The following is an 18,911-nucleotide window of genomic DNA, read 5'->3' as shown; positions in this document are numbered from 1 at the left end:
TAAATATTATTTATTAATTTACCGAATTAGGACTTTCAATATGATAAACTCAGAACTTTACGATAGTTTGTAAAGTCTTTTTCAGTAATAACAACAGAAAATAAAGAATAGTAGTAAAGACAGAATATTGTGTACCCTTAACACACATTTATTTCAATATACAATAAAGATATTAGTCTAGTGCAGCAATCTTCAACCTTTATCATACAAGTTCTTCACAACTCACTCATCTCAGTTAGGAAAATATATAAAAATCCAAAATTCCTTATTATGGCTTTAATACAGAACCACAACTTTATTATGGATTTAATATAGAACTGTAACTAGAATGAATACAACATAAAATGTGTTGATCAAACTAAAACAGAATATATAAAATAATACAATATATAATAATAACTAATAACTTTTCCCTTGAATTTCTTGTTTTACTGATAACTCATTAACCCTGATTGTCATATCATAAAACCCTGGTTGAACCATTCACTCAGTTGAGAAACACTTGTATAGAGTACGGCCTTAGAAAATAACACAGTTAAATACCTTAATATGTAATTAATGAATTTCATAGATAGATTAAAAATATTTATACTGTTTTTACTTACTAACTAGCACAACCATAACCACAGGAACAAAAGCTCTGTTGGTCAATAATAAAAAATACAGAAAAAAACAACAAATTAATAAGAATTATGTACCACTCCTAAAATATTAAAAATTCACAAAACATTTATCACACCATGTACTGAGTGGTTTTTAGTGGGAAATAATGTAACATGTTTTAAATCATTATTTGTTTAAAAGTTTATTAATGTTTCTTTAACACTTACCAGCTGGTAATTCCAATAAAAATATGGCACCTAAAATAAAATCTTAAGTACACAGTAAAAGATTTGTATGCCCTGAACCTCTATTTGTGTTTGTCTAGTATAGACAATGGTATAAAATAATATTGGTACAGTTGCACTGTTTGAAACTGATTTGACTTCAGCAGTATTCTTCCACAACAAACTGACTACAAACAGTAAATAGTGAGTGCTTAATTTGAACTGTAAAAGAAACCATATAATTACATCTCTTGACCTTATTATTTCAAACTCACATAAAATGCACACTGCATTAAGTCACCTTCAGTTCAGTCTAAATGACATATCCAATTATGTCACTTTAGTCATAACTAACAGTAGTTCATCACCTAAACTTTCCTGGCATACCAGGTCATATCACCACCTATTTCATTAAATGTCTTTTAACCTAAGATTGTTACTTCATTTAACAAATATACCAAGTTGTATTCATTGAACTTACCTTAAGCCTTTCACAACAGGCAAGCCAAAGTAAATATCAACTTTTTAAAATTTAAAAGTTTACTTTTCAACACTTAATTAAATTACTTTATTATGATTACATACAAATAAATGTGGAATCAATATAGTCAATAAATCGTATTTCAATGCAAGTTTTAAGTTCTAAAACTTAAATGTATCCTCAGTCATCCTAGTACGAGAATTGTAACATCTGCTCTCTAGATCTTCCCTCTTCTTATTCCAATAAGCACAAAACTTAAGTTAAATTATCCATTATAATACAGACATTATTCAAGTAAGAATACTTTTTATACTCTTCATTCTTACTTGTTTTAGGACACAAACTAGAAATCCAAACTTATTTGCCAAACATGTCACACCTCTGTTTCACAAGTTCCTAAAAGTTCTTTTCAACATTTTAACCAATACAAAGTCAGAGTTTTAATCTATAAAATCATATATTATCTGTACAGAATTCTCTTCTTTGCCTCCAGAAAAAAATTGTTTCTCACAATGTTCACATCAATACGTTTAGTTGAATTTTTATAAGTTTTTATCATACAAGTTATAAAAACAGAAAAATCATGACAGTTGTAGCAAGTTACATGCTTTATGCATGTTATTATTCTGAATGTTCTTAGGTGCATTATTTAAGTAAAAATCTAATGTAGTAGAATCATTAGTATTAAAAAGTAGATACAGGCTAGTGCAATATTTCTTGTTTTTCATATATATTCTTTATTATTATAAAAATTACAAGAATGTATAAATCAGAAACCTATTAGGTTAAGTAAGGTGACAGTAAGCAAAACAAAATTCTTATGTGGCAAGATTATTAGCTAAATACAGTTCAAAGGACAATAAAACAAAATTAAGAATAAACAGATGTAAACTGTTGTGAGCTTTAAGCTGTTTGCAATAAACAAATGTAGTTTTGTTACAATCTATAATAATTTAGAAAGAAAAAAGGTATTTAGATTTATTATGTACTTTTTTATGGTGGTTGCAAGATCAGTCAATTGGCCAAATCAGTAGAGAAAATAAGAGATAAAACAAAATTTAATTAGAAACACTGGATGTTTATCTGGAAAGTTACAGCAATTTCTCAAATCAAGTCTCAATTTTCAGGAAAAATATATTCAATTTTAGCATGAAAATCACTTTGCACTTGAAACACTTAACACTAACTTCTTGTATTCATAGACCACATTTTAATAAAAATAATTTAAAGACCTAATTTTTGTATGTACAAAAGGCTTGCACTGATTACTAAAAACGTTAAATTTTGTGAAGATGCATAGAATATATTAAACATTATAGTATAGAAACTAATAGTCACTTTTGAGTCACAAGGTTGGTGTGACCCACTGACCCTGTAGTAAGAGGATTAAATGATGTATCAGTCAGTTGATGAGTTTAATCAATATAACAAGTCATGTCACTTGACATTATTTAATTGACATACCAGGTCATGTCTCCTGAGCTTGTTACTATTTGGTTATCATCTATAAATCGACAACAGGACAGATAACCAGTGTGACCAGGCAATTCTCTGCTAACTCGAACATTGCCTTCCCTAGTCTTAAGGCTGTAGATGGAACAGATATTATCCAGCCCACCACAGGCAACATAGCTGCCAGAAGCAGCATAGGCACAGGTCATAACCCAGCTTGATCTCAGTGGAATAGCATGAACCTGAAAGAAGACATTATCTTCATAACTATAACATGTTATGAGTTTAACATCAAATTTTCTTTCCCAAACAATTCATAATTATAATTAAATGTAGTAGCAGTGATGGAAAAAAGGTGGAGTTACTCAAGACCATGATTTAAAACATTTTATTATTCAAGTTGTCAAACCAAAGATGTGGGCTAAGGCAAATGTTTTCTAGAACCAATTAATAAATATAAAATCTCTGGTTATGTTGTGAGATTACAAATACCTTCAATGCCATCCTTTCTGTAAAGTTTCTCAACTGTAAAAATTCAATTGTTGCTGGATTTGTACTTATGTGTGATTCATGGGCCCTGCAACCCATAAAATCCATGGGCCCACAAATAATTTCATGCATATAACAGTTTATATAAAAGCATTTCAAAAACAGCTGGAGACTGTACGTAGCCCACTGATAATTCTAAGGTTAAAAAAATGAAAAACAGAATAAAGAAATTAAATCTAAGTTTTCATACAGAAGGTTGTCTACTCATGTTGAATGACCAAAACTGAAATTTACCAGTCTATGATAGAGAATATTCTATATATGTCACTGAATCTCATCTTAAGATGTTATACGTTCTATTAATTCAAAGCAGATAAAGCTAAAGAATGGGAAGCAGAAAAAATGCCAAAGAAGAACAACAACCACAGTGAAGTAACTAAAACAGAGTATGAAATCATTTTAATATTTACTGAAGAACATTTATTTATAAAAGAGTTCTTAATGTGCAAAGTCTGAGTTTTGAAATTAACATTATATTACAGATTTGACTAGGAAAAATTTAGTTACAATCTTGAATGTTATAGAATGAGAGCACATTGTTAATATTCATCTTAAGTGAACATTCAGCTGATGAAAGTATTTATCAAGTAATGATGTGTAAAATTTACAACTTTAATAGAATAAAAACATTTTTATATGTATGTTACAGTCTATAAGTCGACAATTATCTTTTAAATATTATTTCGAAAACAACTTTCTCAGCAGATGACACCACAATGACTCCAAATGTTAAATAATTTATATATAATATGGGAAGATAGACCAATGTAGTTAAATAAAGGAAATGGTAAATATAAAAATTAATTAAGAATAAACTAAAGAGGACAATATCATGATATCAGTTACATCATACCTTGTTTGTGGTGTGTGCATCCCACACAATTAATTTACCATCTTGTGAGGCAGACACAAGGTAGCTGAAAAGAAGCACCAACAAATTTAGAAGAAAATTTTCTATGATCTCCTGGATATTGTTTGACTGATAGTGTCCATAAATAAGTTATTTAGTATCAATATCATTGTATTAAGTTTTTGGATAAATTTCAGACAAACTGTTGCATAAAACAAGGCAGCACCCAGATACATGAATCAGAAATAATCAACATGCTTTGTATGAAAGACACTACGATGTCTATGATATGGTGTGTATTTGATTACATGATTATAACAATACAAAATCACTAAGGTAACTTTGTATAACACAGTAAAAAAAAACTCAGAATCACTATCACCAAAGTAACTTGTTGATTAAACCTGGTATTACATGATTAAATAACTCAAAATCACCATCATTAAGGTATCTTGTTTACTAAATTTGGTATTACATGGTTATAATAGCCTAGAACCACTATGAGTAAGGTATCTTGTTTACTAAAATTGGTATTACATGGTTATAACAACTCAGAACCACTATCACTAAGGTACACCCTTGTGCAAATTAATTGAAACAAATGGTCATTTTACAATATTTTCAGCATGGCGGCCGGTGTAGGCTCGCTAGACCTGCTGATTCCCTTTAATAGTCATTTTTTCACACAGATAGTGTCATTAGTTGTGTTTTGCAGTACGGTCGATCTACTTTTGGGATATATGACGAAAGTTTAAGGAATATTACGTCATTCGAAATTGCGTTAGAAGGGCAAGGAGACCAGTCAAAAAACAACTTCTTACTAACTCAATGAAGAAAAAATGGTATCAATGGGGTCTGAAATACAAGAACTGGATGCAAGAACAATGGAAGAAGGTGTTATTTAGTGATGAGACTCATTTCTTCGTACAGGATCAAAGAAGTCTGCATGTTTACAGATCTCCAGGTGAGAAACTTCAAGAATCTCACATTAATCAGTTCGTAAAACATCCCTTGAAGAAGATGTTTTGTGGCTTTTTAAGCTACTATGGTATCAGAGGCTAACATATCATAGAAGATATGATGCGAGAACCACAGTACATCGAAGTTTTGCAGAGAAGAGTCATTCCAGAATTGGAAAAGATTTCCAGATGGATCTGGCATTTCTCAGCAAGATCTGGCTCCGTGCCACACATCGCAACTTGTGAAGAATTTTATGACTACAATGCAAATGAAGGTGCTGGACTCGCCTGGGAGCTTTCCAGACTTAAATCCTATTGAAAATCATCGGGCGATTTGTAAAGAAAGACTTCAGGGAAAAGACTGTACTACAAAAAATAAGCTAATTGAGGCCATAATTGAGGTGTGATACAGCAATCCAAAATTTAGTAAAGATTGCAGTCAAATTGTGGACTCAATGCCAAAGCAGATTAATGATCTTCTGAAAAATAAAGGCGGTCATTATCATGTATTAATTTGTGAGTAATTTTTGGATTATCAAAAATAAAATGCAAAAATAATAATTTTCTGTCTTGTTTCGATTAATTTGCACAAGGGTGTAACTTATTATAACCACATAAATTGTTTATTAAACAACTCACAACCACTATCACTAAGGTAACTTATTTTAGGAACTTGTATCAAACATTTATGATGAATAATAAATGAGTTGTTTGAAAATGGTAATTACAGCCAACCTTTATCTCATACAGCAGGTAAGTAATTCAGAACACTTGGTGTGACTGATCACAAAAACCAAAGGTAATAAGTAAATTGCACTTATAATTTCAGTTGTAATCTACACCTAATACCTAATGATATGAGCAATTTACTTTGTCATGACTTAGAATGTATGTTTAGATTTTTAACACTGAATAGAAAACCTAAATCCATTGATGTAAAACATCTATTCTTCAATTCCATAATTTGAAATATTATTTACAATTTAAGAAACTTGTTTTTAAAACAGTGAATCATCAAACTAAATTATGTTGATTTAGTTAAAAAGATAAACATAACAATTTTAAGACAAATGTACAGTTATGTAAAAAATTAAGGAATACCATTTACTGATAAAAAAAAAGGCCATGGATTAAACTTTACTCCATAGAAAAGGTTTAACTTTGAATACTATCTAATGAATTTTGTACAGTTAGCTAAATGTTTAAGGCAAAATGAAAATACAAAAACAACAAAGTCAGTCTAAAAGAATAGTGTAATCATTTGAAACAAAACTGACCACACTACAGAAACAAGAAATTTAAAATAATTTTGTGAAATTAGACAAATATAAAAAATGTAAATTATGAATGCACCAATTTTAGATCAAAAGAAGAAAACATACTCACAGAAGATGAATATTATACAATAAAGATACTAGGTTTTCATCTTAGTATCAGGTATGGAGTTCCTAAAGAGCCTTGTATGATTAAACCAATTTTGTCTGACATTGGTACATACAGTCATGGTAGAACAGAACTACATTTTGAAATTGTTTTTAAGTAGTGAGATGCCATAAATAAACTGTCACTTTTGGAAAAAGTGTTTTCTTATAGCAAAGCTACATTGGGGCTATCTGCTGAGCCCACCGAGGAGAACTGAACCCCTGATTTCAGTATTGTAAATCTGTAGACTTACCACTGTACTAGCAGGGGCTATGGAAAGAGTATATGACAGAAATTTCCAATATAAAATATTCAAACACGTAAATCATTAAGATATGTTTAGATCAGGTCTTTATAATTTCCAACACAGGGACATCCCTTTTACTTAATGCCATTGAAAAACAGGGAATATGGATGAACCTTAGGAGCCAGAGCATCCAGAGAAATAACTGTAACAAGCCATAATCTAACTGTGGTATCACATCCCATAACAAGTAGAATCCATGAACACAAAAGCCAGTGGTAAAAAATACCCACATGCCTAAAGCAACAATGTGAAACAATCAAGAATGATTCTTATCTGAAAAGGTGACAAAAGTTCCTTCTATGACACACTCATTCAACTGTCAGAATGCAACATACTGGAGAATGAAACTGGTATTCCACACTGAAACATACTAATGTTACCAGAAGTAGTGCCGATGAAATTCTTGGTAAATGGGCATTTGAATGGGTATTGGAAAATCTATCATTTTTGAAAACTAGTTATATTATCAACAACATGCAAGGAACAGTGGTGCACTTTGATGAAAGTTTTAAAACAGAGCCTTCTGCAATGAAAAATATGCTGCAAAGCTACTGCAGAAGTCATGTTTCTATAGAATTCTATATTATGTATAAATATCCATGTAGAGAATTCTAATAAAATATAAAAAATAACATTTCTAAAATACAGAAATAACAAAACCTACTGGTTCAACTTACCAAATGGTTTTATGTATTAAATAACACTCTACTGTTCCAAGCATTCTCATAAACCAAACAAAATATCCCAGATTTATACATCCAATTACTACAAGGGTTTGGTATCAAGGGATGAATTATGCAATACCCCCAAATTAAAAATTTAAAGAACATAATAAAACTAATGTTATCTCAATAGACTGTTTTTTTCTTATTTCTTCTTCTGCAACTACTGGATTCTTTTATCACAGAATATATTAACTTTGAATTACTTAGAATACTTTAGAACTATATGGTTAATAATCATTAATCCAAAATGCTATTAACTTCATTATTATAGTAGAAGTCCCACTTTATGTAAAATCCATTTTGTTTAAATGTTTAATGGCTGACTTATAAAACATCGATACATACATCATCATAAAAATAAAACATAACAATGGCCAGCATGGAGAAATTAAAGATCCTTGTTAACACTATATTAGCTGAAAAGACCTAGATTTAATCTCATTTATTCCTCAACAGTTTTCAAAAGTTCTGAGATAATTATAAAGAGGTTTTATTTCATAAAATAAACTGATGTTATTCTAATTTTTATGCTGTTTTACTTCAAATTGATACTAACTGGAGAACATTTAAAGTACCAGCTTTTTATCTTGGTTATATGCATTTGTCAAATAAGGTTATTATATTTTTCACTTGGTTGGTTACAAATTAATTATTAGACTAAATAATTAAAGATACATTTTTTGTGAGGAAAAAAAAGTATACAGAATAAAACACCTGAAAAAATATACAAAGTATTGTTACAAGATGTGATTGATATATGAACAGATTTTTCACTGTTTCTAAATATTTAACAATGCATGAGCCTAGCATAGTTTTGAATTATCCAGAGTCCCACATATGGTGTGTGTGTGTGAATATCAAATGTTAGGTGTTAAGGGCTGCAAGTTAACTATTAGTTTTTGCATGTTAACTTGGTAAAGTTGAAATAAGCTTACATAAGAAATGTACTTCAATACAATATGTAAAAAAATAGGCATGACTGTCAAAGTGCAAGGTTTTAAAGGCTACTGTGATCTCTATTTTGTCAAAATACATAGCCATCAGACAGCATGATTGGACATGGTGACAAGAACTGTGATGACTTGGTAAAGCTACAATATTTTAATGTAACAATAAAATTCCTCATTCGTTGTTAAAACATAAAAACTCTTGAATATTCTAACAAAGACAGTTGACTTTTATTAAGAAATACATTCTATTATATTATTGTTGTTCTTACACAAATCAATAAAATGAGCTAACTGCACTGTCCACTGCAAAGAATTAGTCCACACACTTACAGTAGACCCCAAAAAACAAACAGCTAACAGTTGAACACCAACTTCCATTTACTTCTAGTAAAAATAAGTTCAATGACAGCAAGAAAGCTTCTAAAATAAAATTATGACAAATTATAATTTAAATAAAATAAACAGAGCATAAAACTTCTTGTATACAGACCTGGAAACTGTTAAAGCATTCTTTTCCTAAAAGTAGATTTTCAATAGGTATTACAAACCATATTACTTGTGACTATTTTAATAGTATGAATGCTCCTAAACATTAATAAAAGAATATAAAGTAAAATGAGCAGAATAGTGCTATGTTAATTTATTAATTCTGTAAACATTAGTTCATTAGTTAATGATAATGCTCCAGAAAACAAAAACAGTCCACATCATAAATTCCTACAAGTGGTTTTAATAGTATTTGCTTTTCCCAGTTCTGTAACAGTAACTAGACTTGGTATAAAATATTCAGATGTATGGTTTTCTAGCAATATTATTTTTTTAAATTGTCATGTTTAACACCTTTGTACAAAAAGGCTAAAAAAAAAGTAAGAAAACATAACAAAAACATATTTACCGTGAATCTGATCCCCAGTGCATGGCATATATTTTTGCCAAGTGGCCACGAAGCGTGCGTCGAGTCCGCATCTGAATTCTTCCTACAGGCTCCATGTTTGCTGTGGCCTGGACCAAAGTGGTATCACAAGCTGCCTTTCTTGCATCCTTCAAACAAAACGGTAACAAATCACAAAACTATTACCCCACACCTTTTGCTACAACAGCACAAAAATTACTGAAACACTACACTACATGAAAAAAGCCCCAGTAGTTGACCTGCATGTTTGTCATGAATATCCCAATAAGTAAAAAAGTTTGAAGATATTAAGAAAAATTATACCTCTTTACAGATATCCTTAGATTATGGAAGCTTTAAGATGGTGGAAAAAATAAACAGAACAAGAAATTTTCTTAGAGTAATTTCGGTTTATCAGGATTTCAGGGACAAAAACCATTAAGTTTATAGATATTTTAAAGGTTACACAGGATATCTGTACTATATTTTAATGGAAAGCCATGGTAACAATACAACAATTTTACTGTTTAAAGGATAACCACATTTGTAATGTTTCTTCCATATCCATGAAGGGTTAATTAAAAAACAATACTGTAAGAAAGTTACTTAACTTTTTAAAACATTACAAACTTCATAATTTAATAAATATATTTCTACAACATTGTTCTAAATGTGTATATTCTTAGTTGAATAATCAATTTAGGTCAAAACTTTGGCCTTGGCCAATTTAGATAATCCAACTGTTTTTAATTATTGTAAAATATAGAGAGGCCAGTAATTAATGTGAGTAAATGTAACATGGATGGCATTATGGTAAAATATAGAGAGGCCAGTAATTAGTGTGAATAACTGTAACAGGGATGGCATTATGGAAAAATAGAGAAGACCAGTAATTAGGGTGATTAAATGTAACATGGATGGTATTTTACTGTTTTATGATTCACACACAGAAGAAGAACCTGTAACCTACAAATCAAAGAACCACAAGTAGGTTTGTGCATATATAGTTTACAAAAATGTTTGGAAACTTAATGAGGTCCTAAATATATGGATAAATAATTCTTGGGTTAAACAAAGCAGTAAAATGTGACAAGTCTATAACAATTGGGCCCTCACTGAAATCAAGTACTTATGCATAAAACCAAACATGGTTTTGAAGCCATATACAAATTGTATTGTTATTACTTTTAGCAAATCTTCATCCCAACATGAAAGAAATGCTGGCTTACAGATACACTTACACCATCCCCATGAAGTGACTTGACTTCATCCTTACTGTTATAAAGCTGAGGTTAAAAGAGGATACACAAAATATTACTAGATGAACTTCCTGTATATGACACTGTAATACTAAGTAGAAATACAACAGAAACTGAAACACTAACAGCTGTACTATTGGTATTTCCAACTTAAAACTTTTCACTGTTACCACAAACACACAGGCATGTGCAATTGTATGTTTCTGGAGAATTTTCAAATGCAATTTATTATGTTAACAAAAACTATGAAGTTTCACATACTATTACAAAAATAAACGTTTGTGTCTAATTAAAACTTATACACAACATGAGTGAGTATACTTTTGTGTGGTAAGTAGCAGCATTTTAAAATAAACTGAAAATAAAACTGGCAAATGGACAAATGTTACTATAAAGCAACATACTGTATTTAATATAAAATCAATATTGAGCTTTTTTGATTTTTTTTTTTTTTTTACAAGTGTAGGTCACAAGTGGATTAATATCTATAACTTATTATTTTCAGTACTTACAATAATACGAAAAACAATCAGTGATGTCGAAAAACCCACTTGTAGAGAAATATGTAAAAAGACTTTGGGTTGAGAAAATATTTTATGTAGAGGAGGCGAACAACACTTTACTGTTTAGTTACATACTATTGTTAGATGAAATATTTTAACACTCCTATGAAAAGAGTTTCTAGTCCTGATTTCTCCAAGCCCATTCCCCTGGCTGTGGTTTCGTTGGATAGTAGATAGGGACAGTGGGAATCTCGTTAATCCATTCATTAATGGATTTAAATGGCAATTTCATTTAAATACATAATTATTAGCCTAATATTAATAACCTTTCAAGTTGCTCTGGGGCCTAATAGGCCTCACTTTTCGTAGGAGTGTTAAAAACTCACTAGAACAGTTTCTTTTTTATATCTTGTCATCTATAAGTTGATAAATGGTTAGAATCCTTCAATCTTTTCAAATGATTGGTTTCTTCTGAAAAACAGATGACCATTTCAAAACATGTTGGGTCATCTTGTGAATTTTTATAACTATGTTGTAGTTTTCAATGATGCTCCAAATGACTTTTACACTATGATAAATTTTCAAGTTGCTTCATTACTTACTTATCTAAACATCTTTACCCTCCACTTCTTGACAGATTTATTACTTCCAGCAGTTTCTGTGATGGGTGAGTTAAGTTTTATGAGACTATATATTAATTACTAAACCAACCCTCATTAAGGCTATAAATCAAAGTACCACTTCAGTGCCTTCAACAACAACAGTGTTTTGGTACCCTAGATAAGAGTGACATTTAGTGGATCTTCCCCAAACTTATAATTACTATCACTACAGGGGCAGAGGGAATTCTCCATTTAACTGGGTGAGGTAAACTGTTTTTCACACAGTTTGAAATCTTTTTTTTTTTTTTTTTTACACTGGACCATAAGCAGAAAAATTTGTGTTCTCTATTTTATGTGCTACTCTAGATAAATATTTCAGCCCACTGTCTACAATGATCTCTAATCTACAAAGGTCATTCATGATTAGCTTAGGCCTAATTCATTTAATTCTTCCCTCATAATTCTCATATAATGAAAGCTTATTCAAGAGGTACTTGCTGACCACTGGGCAGTCTCATGTTTTCCTAAACACAGTCACTAACAGTGGAATATTGATTTAAGTAAATGGAGATATGTTGAATACCCTATAGTTATTCACTTTCTATGAAAACATATCAGAAGTACAAGCAATAAACTTTGGGTATAAGCAGCTACAACTATGGCCAGCTGCAGAAAGGAGTGGGGTTTCTTGTTGCTACAGGAAACCATTTTCCCCTCCAGCAAATCAATCTTGTGACATCACCATTCTGTCGTTAGAAGAGCCAATACGTTGCTATGGTAATAGTTCGGATTTTGGACGCTTCACACAACATGATCTAGTTTTAGAATCTAGTCTTTACGTCGCCTAAATCGTCACTTTATTTAATAAGAGTGCTGTGCTAAAAAATGTTTAATGTTATGATGATCATGGTTTAACACGATTTAAGACTGTAGTAGTAATAGATCTTTAGGTAAACTTGTCCACCACCTAGTAATAAATTCGGTCTCAAATAGCTCGTCTCACTGCACCTTCCTCACCCCTCGTAATGATCAACAACTGAAGAAAGTTACGACATTACGATGAACTAATACTACTGTTTTGAGAGTTTAGATAACTCATAACATGAGTAAAATATTTCAGCACGAAACTACACAATCTGTGGTCTTCTCACCAACGGTTCCTAAATGTGAATTTTAGTGTTATAAATTGTCTGGTTTATCACCGAGCCATTGTGAGCTGGTTGACTAATGTGAAGTCTATACAAGAAAGGAGAAACTGTAACGTGTCTTTTTCTGTATACTCGTAATTAGAAACTGTCCACGTACACGGGTCAAAAATTAGGACAGTGTCGCGTGTCAACATTAAAGATATACTCTCGTTCAATGAATAAATTAAATTTTGTAACACAAGAGCGTGTACAACCATGCCACTTCTCAAGACATGAAAACTGACATTTATTTTAGATGTAAAGTAAATAGCTTGTTTTAGAAAGGAAGTGTCACAAATTTAAATGGGAAACTATCACTTGGTTCAGCTGAAATCTCCACAGACATGTAAAAAAATCGAATAATCATGTATAAATACTTCATGTTTGGAATAAGTATTACTTTATATTCATCTCATGGTTATATCTGTTTCATTATGAAAGTAATTTATACATTACACTAAAGAAGGTCATGTTTCTCACACAACCGTCACGAGTAGACACTAAAACGACGTCACATAAGGGACACGAACGTTACGATATGTACTGTCGCGACGTCAGTAGAACGTGCGCATACCATAAACCACGACAAGAATCAATGCACTACGTGGGTTAGAACACAGCATAACATACAAACTTCAAAAGTAAATATGTTTGTTACTCTTAATTTTGGTTTTATTCACTCTTGAAACAGAACATGTTTTTGGAATCTTACATCTTGCTATTATCATTTCTAATGCAATGTCGTTATTTAAGTTGAGGTTTGATGTATCTTATCAGTCGCTGGATAACGCGTGGAATGTCGAAATGTTGCATGACAAGACAGTCGTGTTGCAGTTCCGGCTTTTACTCATACATCCAAGGAACCGTTGAGTTCTTAAATACAGATGGCTCAGGATACATTATAATACCAAGTACAAAGAAGAGACACAAGACATTTCGTCTTGAAATGTAGAACAAATAAATATCCTCTGTTGCTTCCATTTTTTCATTTTTGTTGAAATAAGATTGTGGGCACTATAACAACAATGTCATAGACGTACACACAATATGGTGCACCAATAGTTCGTAGATGCACAAACAATTTGGCGTATAAATAGTTTCAAAAATTGTTTACAGGTGCGATGAAATTAAATCGGAATTACAAGTTTGTTCGTTTGTTTCGAATTTCGCGCAAAGCTACACGAGGGCTATCTGCGCTTGCCGTCCCTAATTTAGCAGTGTAAGACTAGAGGGAAAGCAGCTATAGGGTTACAGTCGTACCTTTTTACTTCAAATTTCACCACTATGAAATGTGTTGAACGCAGGAGTTAGTTGATTAATCGGCCACGATTCCAATTAAAAAAACACAATGGGCGCCGGCAATTTTAACCATTACAGATGAGCGTCTAGAGCCAACAGAATCAAATTTAAAAACAAACAGTGAAATGCAATTTAATCACTAATATGGTAACGTGGTAAAAATATTCCTCAAATAATTTCAACTATGCTGGATAGTTCTGCAAACTATTGGAACATCCATCCGTTCAATTCAAACAGTGTTCTGTTTGTGAATATTACACATATTCAAGCCCTTGTTAAAATTCACTAATATTACATATAAATTGCACTATCTATTATAATACTTTTCAATCATCTCTCAACTAACCGTGAAAAACTAGCTCATATAAGTGTCTAAAAACAAACCGCGCGAAATGGGTAAATAATTATACGCTCTGCTTTGGAGAGGTGGGAAGCAAGAACATGACAGAATACCCCTCAGATGTCAAAGGCCAGCACTATTAAATTACTAATAATGAGGTCAATCGACCAAACTGTTAGATGACACATCCTTAAAACAAACTCAAGCAAAATGGACATTGTATTTATATTATTCAGACCTAATCAATACAACAAAAACAACTGTAAAGGAGAAACGTAATTAAAACAACTTAAAGCTTATCTGTATTTTATTAAATATGATAACAACAAAGTGCATGAAAAAGTCAAAACGTGACATCTAACCACCGTAAAACCAAAATACAATAAAAATTATATTACCACACATATTAAACTAAATGAACTCAACTCTTAGAGAGGGTCAATTGCAACACATTAACGCATATTCCGCACCGTTGTCATGGTAACAGACAACTACTTTAACCTTCTGGCAAAACGAGGGTTATACATTGATTGCGTCGTTTATTCTTCTCGAGCCTTCCATAACATTCAGTCTGATTCAATTTACAGTTGGCGAAACACATGATCTCAACACCTCCAAAACATACACCACTAAGTATTATGTACAAATACATTATTTAACCAAGACTACGGAACAGAAACCGTACTAAGTGTAAAATCAACAGTGTATTACATAAAAAAAGCGTGTGTTTGATTTTAGAAACTATGAATATCTACCTTTATTGTGGTTAACAGAAAATTTAAGTATCCATTTTACATGTCAATTCAGATTGTCCACCCCTTAAAAACGATAGTGCAGTAACTGAAATATAACTTCTGGTAACTTAAATCACACAAATTAATAAAAATATTGTAGTTTAACAAAAAGTGTACTAAATCACTTTTAAAATCGCTCGAGTTTTACAAAATCACTGTATACTTGATTCTTTCGACCATCTGAACACAAAATAAACATTATTTCCAGATGGAAAAGTCATTCGATTAAGCTTGACTTAAAAATCCGACACTTAAATTCCGATGTTGCATATCACATGCTTTCAAAAAAAATGTTGAAGGTATCAAAGAAAACAAAGTTTTCAACTGAACGCCTATCATAACAGTGATCCACGTCCAAACTGCAATCTAATTCCACCAACGACTTATCAACAATACGGTGATTTGAAAGATGTTTTAATTTGTGTTTACATAATAAAAAGCAAAATATTACAATATTATCAATGAACAAGACAGTCCATTTTTTTAATATACATATATAAATGCAGAAAAAATGTTCCTATCTCAGTTTATTATAATTTTTTTCACCTTGGTACGTGAACAAAGGTTACTTGTATATTACATAAAAGTGAGAACTTATTTTTAAACTAAAGATGATGTTTAACATCTTCACAACACAGAATTTGCTTCTCTCAGGCACTGGATTTTTGAAAGAATTTTATATCATTTAAACTTAAATATCGGAATAACTTGACACTACTCAACAAAATGCATATATCACACCATGACAAATGTTTCTTTGTAATGTGTTTATTTGTCAATGGGCCTAAATATTGCGATAAAACACAAGGAAACTCTTGATGTTTTCCATCAAAGTCGTCCGTTTCCCAAATTTACAAATTAAGATAAATGTGAAAAAAACAACTGTAGTTTAACTGATTCTATTCACAAAGATTTATTACAATTGTAACTTTTGTAGAGCGTCATCTGAAAACACAAAAATACAAAGTAATAAAACTGGAAATATAGGTCAATTTGATGTTTCAAATAGAATTCATTTTTATTGGCCTTTAACGGTTCCACATATCGGTTGCTAAATCATCTTTTAATTTTTATTTAAATGGAAGTAGCAACCAAACGAACGAGACGATGCTACAATGTGTGTTCACTTTTAAATAACACTAAATTAATCGCACCACTAACATTATGAAAATTATCATAATATTGAAAATACGCTAAGGTTCGAGTACACTTTGGTCTGAAAACTTGTGCTTTGTTTCGAAATGTCCTTCAAAGCTATATAAAGGGCTATCTATCCCTAACTATAATCTGAAATACTAGACAGAATAAAGGTTAATAGTCAAAGCTACAAACGCCAACTCTTGGTGTACTGTAATCTAACAGCGAGAGTCAAAAAATGGGAGCTCATTTTTGCAGCAATGGGACAGAAACCAAGAATTGAAGTACACAGTTTAGCATAATAACGTACTGAATAACTTTGTGTAACGACCACTAGAGCTTTGATTTAACATAGCATACTGCTCTTGGAAATGAAAGTACAACAAATATTGACTCGGATTGCAGAAACCCCCACATGCTTCTTCTGCAGAACACGTATTTTCATCAATGACCATAATAAACTATAGATGTTTTAAATCCCTTGACAGAAACCTTTGAAAAAACAAAACGTAAGCGCAAACAAATGTCACTAATTTTTTCATAATAATGAAAGTTAGTGTTAAAGTGTAAGCTATAGATATAGAAAGTTAGTGTTAAAGTAAATCTTAGAAACTTATAGTAACGCGAAAAGATGCGAGGAGGGTGATGGTTCTTCCAGCTCTAAGCCTAAGTATATTTAGTATGTGTTGTTTTAATATACGATTAATAATGCTGATGGATCCAATCACGTACAAAAAGTTTTTTTATGGTGAAATTTAATTGAATGGACGACGTCTGTTGTTGTACAGAACGACATTTTGAATGTTTTTCACCGTCCATCTTAGACCTGGAGACGAAACATCGTCCTCTACACTTATATTTCTACAACAGCAGACGTCCATTCGATTCAATTTTATTACGAAAACAATGCCTAAATCTATAAAAGAAAAGTTTAGTTTTTGAAGTTCTGAAAATAAAGGTGAAATGAAGATATAGTTGATCTTTGTCACGCATATAATAGTGACTGCGTTTCTGAGACATTCAAAGATTGGTAGTGCAGTACTTTGTCGTTTCTGATAAAAACGTGTAAAATACCAATAAAAATAACAGCTGATTCTGACGTAATTAGTAGAAAGATCTTAGCCGCTGACGTCACACCTCACCGTTTTCATTTGCTTTATTTAGGTTTCACTAATGTCCAATGAATTCGGTTTCCACATCTTCAAACTGCTCTATTAATATCCCACTTCAGTGATGTCGAGAAAACCCACTTGTAGAGAAATATATATGCAAAAACGGCTCGTTTGGGTTGAGAAAATATTTTACGTAGAAGAGCGAACAACGTTTGGACCTTCGGTCATCGTCAGGTTCACAAAGAAAAAGAGGTAACTGACCGGAAGCTGACCACATGTTTGGAAGGGGATGTGTAACGAAGTGTCGGAATGTAGAGGGCGGTGTTAGATGTTTGAATATATAACTACATTCCGACACTTAGTTTAAAACCCCTTCCAAACATGTGGTCAGCTTCCGGTCAGTTACCTCTTTTTTTTCTTTGTGAACCTGACGATGACCGAAGGTCCAAACGTTGTTCGCTCTTCTACGTAAAATATTTTCAACCCAAACGAGCCGTTTTTGCATATATAATATCCCACTTGTTTGCTGTTTCGATGCAGACACTCTCAAGGTCGTTAGTCCTTGCTAACCCCGAGAAGACCCTTAGCTCATGCGTACGATAATAGACGAGATCAAATTTTACAATGAACAACAAAGTGTACTTAAAAGACGTCGCCGCTTTCCAATATTGTTTAGAGAAAGACCAAGTATAATGACGTCAGTATAATGTGCGTGTGCCATAAATCATGAGCAAATTTATACACTAGTAGGCTATAACACAGAAAGTGATATGAACTTCAAACTTGGGAAATAGAAATACTTGTTACTCTTAAATTTGGTTTCAAATCACTCTTGAAACGTGCAGAAGTACATAGTTTTACTCCCTCTTGAAACGTGCGGAAGTACATCTATTTTTCAAATTCATGCATAACGATCCAATTAAAATGTGAGCTTCGAAACTATTTACTTTTATAATTTAAGAAGTTTGTGGGATTTCATCCATAATTAATAGCCACTGTTAGCTAGAGTGTGCATTGGTATAAAGAACAAAAGTTGATAATTTAAAAATAAAACAAGTATAAATTTGAAGTAAAAACATTGATATCGAAAGAATTATTCTAATTGCTGTTAATCGAGAGAAATAAGTAAGCTTACGCAACTAGACATCTATATTAACCAACATCTGGTTGATATCAAGAGCTTATTAACAGTGAGTTCTGAACATTCCCCATCTTCAAGTTCAGCGTAACATTTCCATATGAACATAGTTCTCATATCCCCTAA

The 18,911-nt window shown here is 31.6% G+C and overlaps 1 protein-coding gene across 6 annotated transcripts in view; it reads right to left on the bottom strand.

The window, feature by feature from the left end:
* LOC143230650 (guanine nucleotide-binding protein G(I)/G(S)/G(T) subunit beta-1) overlaps positions 1-18,911 on the bottom strand; it is a 65,605-nt gene that overhangs the window by 14,262 nt on the left and 32,432 nt on the right. For all 6 annotated transcript variants that reach the window (XM_076464527.1, XM_076464531.1, XM_076464532.1 and 3 more), the window contains 3 exons: positions 9,418-9,563; positions 4,163-4,226; positions 2,773-3,002 (listed from right to left, as the gene is read on the bottom strand). In XM_076464527.1, coding sequence (XP_076320642.1) covers positions 2,773-3,002; positions 4,163-4,226; positions 9,418-9,563 — 440 coding nt within the window. The remainder of the gene's footprint in view (positions 1-2,772; positions 3,003-4,162; positions 4,227-9,417; positions 9,564-18,911) is intronic.

The sequence above is a fragment of the Tachypleus tridentatus genome, chromosome 10 (assembly GCF_004210375.1).
Source record: "Tachypleus tridentatus isolate NWPU-2018 chromosome 10, ASM421037v1, whole genome shotgun sequence".
NCBI classification, from domain to species: Eukaryota; Metazoa; Arthropoda; class Merostomata; order Xiphosura; family Limulidae; genus Tachypleus; species Tachypleus tridentatus.
Note: the sequence above shows the minus strand (reverse complement) of the source record. Positions and strands in the feature narration are given on the sequence as shown.